The 5,960-nt window shown below is 44.7% G+C and overlaps 1 protein-coding gene across 1 annotated transcript; it reads left to right on the top strand.

Moving 5' to 3' along the window:
• Positions 1-5,612, top strand: LOC103133463 (coiled-coil domain-containing protein 85A-like). The gene is made up of 3 exons (XM_016666370.1): positions 1-144; positions 378-716; positions 4,413-5,612. Exons 2-3 carry the CDS (start codon positions 459-461, stop codon positions 5,595-5,597), a joined length of 1,443 nt encoding a protein of 480 aa, XP_016521856.1. The 5' UTR covers positions 1-144; positions 378-458; the 3' UTR covers positions 5,598-5,612.
• Positions 5,613-5,960: the final 348 nt, after the last annotated feature.

Below are 5,960 nucleotides of genomic sequence, written 5' to 3'. Positions count from 1 at the left end.
AGAGTCGCAAACCTCTGGGGGGGATGAGAGAGCTTCAGGAGGGAAAGGCAGAGAGGAGGAGAGAAGGAGAGAGCTTTTTCCTCTCCCTTTCTCTGCTTTGCACAGATGACTCCCTCCTCTGCCTCTGACCGCTTTCACATCCAGGTAAACCTTCTTCCACTTTCATCCCCTTCCGGACCGGGATCACGCCGTGCATCCGCTGCATAGAGTCGGATGATGCAGCGATAAGGAGTCCACAGCATCCTCTCCGCCGTGCTGCACTCAGCCCGGCATCGTCAGCTGTTGCTCTATGAGAGAGTGGGAGAGTGGAGGGCAGCACAGAGGCCGAACTATGCCGCTGATTACCAAACGGTAACCCGCTTCCTCAACCGCTGCAGGTCGGATTGGATGCGAGCGGAGCTGCTTGACGAACCCGCGAGTGTTTTCTGCCCTTTGTCGGTGCCGGAGGAGCTGTGCCAATGGAGAAGGCAACTCCGCCGCTCCAGCCCCAGCCCCAGCCCCAGCTCCAGCTGTCCATAGCGAAGAGTGAAAGTCCGGCCGAAGACATCTCAGGTCTGACGGACGAGGAGCTGCTCAGGTGGACCAAAGAGGAGCTGGTGCGCCGGCTGAGGCGGTCTGAGGCCGATAAGATGAGCGTGATTTTGGACCACGGGAATCTCATCCGAGAGGTCAACCGCAGCCTCCAGCTGCACCTAAACGAGATTAGGGGGCTGAAGGTGAGGAAGAGGAGGAGGAGGAGGAAAAGAAGGAGGTTGGAGGGCCGCGCATTTGCAAAGGATGAGATCATAGGTTTGAGGCGCACCTGAGAGCGCGCATAACGTGAGGAATATTCAGCTCTTTATCAAGCAATCAGCAACCATGATGCCAGATAAGATAACACTGAAAGTTCGCTGTCTCTTTCCGTGGGCCTGCGTTGTGGATGTGCATGCCCACGCTAAACTTGCAGGCTTAGGAAGTCCAATCAGATTCGGTTTCATAGCCTATAGGTTGAGTTACTGTGCTTTTGAGCAGAATCAGTGACATTATGGGCTTGGCACCCAGAGCTGTCTCTCTCCTTACATTTGAAATTCCTGCACATCCAGTGCATTTGAAAAAGTATTCACCATGAACTGGACTTTTCCGTTTTTTGTCACGTCACAACGGGAGACTTCAATGTGCTTGACTGGGATTTTATGTGACATATGAACTAAAAAGTTCTCATTTTTAGGTTGAAATTACACGGTGGAGTCAAATTTCAAAAGATCTGAAAAGTGTGGTGTGCAATTAAATTAAATTCTCCTGACATAATTAGATGGCGCTCAGATTAGATGAACTGTGTCTTGCCACTTAAATGGATTTGGACTTTTACTGGGACATTTAAGACTTGAATAGGTTTTGATCTAAACCATTGGATCGTAGCTTTGGTGGATGTTTATGGTTGTTTTGCTGGAAATCTACCACATTCTCAAAACTTTGGCAGCCTCTAACAGGATTTCTTCTAGCAATGTTCTGTAATTAGCTCCCTCCATCTTCTGACTTGCTGGAGATGGTGTGGTCTGGGGGATGTAAAGTATTAGTTTTCTGCCACACATAGTATTTTGCTTATAAGCAAAAGGGTAACTTTAGCTTCATATGACGAGATTACTTTCTTACATATGTTTGCTGTGTGTGTGTAGGCGTGGCTTGTGGCAAAATGCAATTGCTTTTTGTTTGTAACTGTACCTCAAAGGCCAAATTTGTAGAGTGCACAGATGGTTCCGCTCGAGCTGTAGATCATTACAACTCCTCCAGAGGTACCACAGGCCTCTTTTCTCCTTCTCTGAATACTTTCCTTCTCTGTCAGTTTAGGTGTGTGACTACATATCGGTATTGTTTCTAGTCGTGTTTCAATCTTCAGGTGATGAATTAACCTGTACTTTTGATTTTATTTGGGATATCAGCGTAAACGGAATAGCGGGTGTCACACCCTTCAGCTTTTTACTTGGGGGCCGGGGGGATGTTTTTACACAAGATGTTTTTTTTTTTTTAATTATTTTATTTGGTTATTTTTTGTTAGCATAAACCACAACAACCACGCTCTGAAATGAGTGATTGTTGTAGCCTATAACCAGAAGACGTGAATACCTTCGCAAAAACGCTGCAGATTTACACAGGATGTAATGAACCTGAAGATTCACCAAGCCTTTCTCACCAACACTAATCTTAGTCACTACCTCTTCTAATAAGGGTAATGTGGCACTATGTCCACAGTGTTTACAATTAAAGTTGAGACTTGCCTGAGGTAGCCTCAGCAGCACACAGGGATCGTTTGCCTCTCCCAGGGACCTTGTCACCTCTGCCCATCCAAGCGGCCTAATTACACTGGAAAGAGCTGGAGGCTCTGACAGGAGGAGAGGGAGAGGGAGGATCTAGGTGAGAGTTAAATTGTCACAGGCGAAGGGGAGGGAGGTCTTTTGGAGGTGACAAAGGAGTGCTCTAATGTTGCTTTTAATGCAAAATGTTCTGTGCGGTGTCGTTTCTGCTCCTGAACCCGGCCTTCCTCGTTATATGTATCTCACTGACTGCATGCAGTTACTGTTTATTCAAGGGGAAATCAGAGAGGATTAAGGTTTCATTTCATTACGATTGCACGCGGTGACGGGGTGATATCTAAAAGAGTGGGGAATATAAATCAAATCATGTAATGGATGCAGCTTTTTTAGCGTGATGAATAGGAGATTCACCACTTGAAATTGGACGATTTTTCTCTCGATCGTTTCTGAGCGGTGATTGGCAGGTCAAGCACTAATTAATGAAAAACAGACTCGACTTTTGTTTTTTTTCTAAATCATTAAATGCATAAAGGCTATGAACTTCCATTTTTTGTTCTCTGAAGGCATCGGCCAACAGCTTTGTATTCTGGTGCACATCCTTTGGGTCTGAGCATAATCCTGTAATTCCTTTATTTGCTGCTGGATTCAAAATTAACTCAACCAATGAAGCCTGCTGCACATTGTTCCACCCACCCCCCGCTTTCATGCTATGGTGCTTAAAATAATAATAATAAAAAAAAACATCAGTCAGGAAAAGTCTGCTCAGAGTATCTCTACTGTTAGCCAATTTTTAAGCTTTTTTTTAGGTTATGAAATTAAAAACAATCATTTTCATAATTAACGGAGATATCGGATTTAAATAATTAAGGTTCAAAAACAATTTAAAAGTAACTTGGTGCAACTTTGTGATTTATTCTAAAGCATGTGGGTTATTGACGTGCTTTGGTTCCTGATGATTTACAAATCATTAACAAGAAATCAGGCTGCTCAAGTTTTTACTCCACTGAGACGCATGCATGAAATATGATGCATTTGATCTATGTTAAATCAATAATTCTCTCTTGATTGGCTCTGATCAGAGATCAGATTTGATTTTTTTTTGTATAGCCTTTTGATGCAATCCATCAAATTTTCCTCTAATTTTACTCTGCAAATGCATCAACAAGCACCATGCTGTTTCTTTGAACGTAAAAATCCCCCTGAGGAATATATGTCAGAGAAAGGTTAGAGAAAAATGCTTTGAAGCACAGATAGTAATGAATAAAAAGCACAGATATTGTATTTTCCTGTGGATTCAAAGTCACTATCACTATCAACAAACTTACAGCACAATGTTTTTTCTATACATTATGACCCACAGAAGAAAATGGAATCAGTAAAATACTAAATCAGAAAGTCATATCTTGAAGAAAACCAGACTTTGTTTAGAATACTGCTTTTACTTGATCTATAAGCTAACTTGATAATATTATCAAGTTACAGCTCATGCAACTTAAAAAAAAATAGTAATGGAAAGGTTTTAAAGTCTTAAATAAAACTTAAGCTGCGATTCATTCAAGAATAGGATTTACTGATTGATTTACTGACTGTTTACTGTAAAGAGACTTCTCTGAAACTTGAAATACTGACTGAGCTGCATGGAGGAAATATTGTATAATCAGTATATACTGCTGATCTCTGATGCACCAATCAAACAGCTAGCAATCCGACTCGTCTGATTTTCTTTAAATAAAATCTGATCGTTATCGGCAGATTAATTACTGGAAAACGTAACCTTTGTTTTTTATTATTAAATGCTCCCATCATTTTTTTTTTTTTTGTCTTGTAAGTGGATCAACAAACTGCACGTACTTTGAAAAATCAGATGGAGGTTAGGGACATACTGTATCTTTGATATTCATATTCTATTGTATTCAAAACTATCAGAGACTCTGCTGCATTTTCTTCTCTAGTTGTATTTCTCAAAGTCAAAGAGAATCAGAAATCGATATAAAACCTGACTAGAATAAAAATAATAGCAAGAATGCACTGGTAGCCATTTAAAATGTTAATTATATTCCGACTGCAGTCAAGTTTCCCATATTTCTTTTTTTCTGCATGTTTTTCTTCTCCTTTCACCAGGACATCAACCAGAAGCTGCAAGAGGACAATCGTGAGCTGCGGGACTTGTGCTGTTTCTTAGATGATGACCGTCAGAAAGGGAAGCGCGTGTCCAGGGAGTGGCAGCGTCTCGGACGGTACAGCGCCAGCATCATGCGCAAGGAAGTGACCCTGTACCTGCAGAAGCTCAAGGAGCTGGAGGTCAGACAGGAGGAGGTGATCCGGGAGAATCTGGAGCTGAAGGAGCTCTGCCTGTTGCTGGATGACGAGAAGGGAGTTTCGGGTGGAGGAGGGGTTGTGGTAGGGGGAGGCGGAGGCGGAGGGGGCGTGGGGATGGGAGGATGCCGCAACTCAATAGACAGCCAGAACAGCCTGCTGCTGGTGCCAGGCCAGGGGCTTCTCATGAGGGACGTGGGAGATGGGAGCAGCACCTCGAGTGCAGGCAGCGCCGACAGCTCAGACCACCCTCACCACAAGCAGACTCACCTCTCTGCAGGTGTGGGCAGCATTGGGAGCAGCGGGGAGAAAGGCAGCCCTGAACTTTTGCACAAACCCAGGTGTAGCAGCATCAGCGGGATAGGTGGAGCGGACAGGGAGGTGTCCAGCCCAGAGCTCCCGGCTGGGCGGCACCGGAGCACGAGCCTGGAGTATCCGTACACCCTGCCCCAGCTCTGCCGGCCCCGCTGTGGCTCCATATCCGTGCCCGACCACAGCCGGGTCATGCGGGGCCTGAGCCCGGAGAAGTACGGGCGCAACATAGGCCACCGGAGCCCGGAGCAGCACCCCAAGCACCACAGCTCGGATCTCCTACTGGGCCAAAGGCAGCACTTCCTGGGCCAGGGAGGCAGCGGGGAGCTCTATCAGAAGTACAAGCGGAGCAGTATTAGCACCACAGGCTGCGGGAGTCCCGAGCCCCGGCATGCACATTTGGGGGTCGGCGAGCACCACGAAAAGGGCTGCATGATCCACGGCGGCAGCCCTGAAACTCACAGGCATCAGTACAGTGTGAGCCCGGACCACGCAAAGTTTGGCAGTCCCGTGAGGGAGGGGCAGAGGAGGCCAGCTGGTGACGAGCTGTCACCGCACCACCGGAGCATCTACAACGGCATGAACGGTAGGTGTGTGTCTGCATCCACCGCTCCAGTTCTCTGTTGGTGTTCTACAGGTACATCTCTCCAAATTGGGATATCATACACACATATTTGAACATTTTCATTATATAATTAGGGATGGGCATTTATCATATCGCTCATCATTTATCGTGATACATTTCTTATCATTTATCGTCATGATAAATTTCAAATTTTGACATTTAAAGATCCCCCAGACTGTCCATGTTGTTGGAATGTTATTTTTTTACTCTTTTGTCCACTTTTTGTTCAATCAAACCACCAATAAATACATGTATATTTGAAAATATGATTCAATGCAGTGACTGTGTGCATTTCTATATTAAAAAACAAAACAAAAACTTCTCATTATGGAATATTGTATTTTCAGAGAAGCAGACTTTTGGATTTACAATAGCTGTAAGCCATAATCAAAACAGACAGAAATAAAGACTTAAAC

The sequence above is a fragment of the Poecilia formosa genome, unplaced genomic scaffold, assembly GCF_000485575.1.
Source record: "Poecilia formosa unplaced genomic scaffold, Poecilia_formosa-5.1.2 Scaffold11, whole genome shotgun sequence".
NCBI classification, from domain to species: domain Eukaryota; kingdom Metazoa; phylum Chordata; class Actinopteri; order Cyprinodontiformes; family Poeciliidae; genus Poecilia; species Poecilia formosa.
Note: the sequence above shows the minus strand (reverse complement) of the source record. Positions and strands in the feature narration are given on the sequence as shown.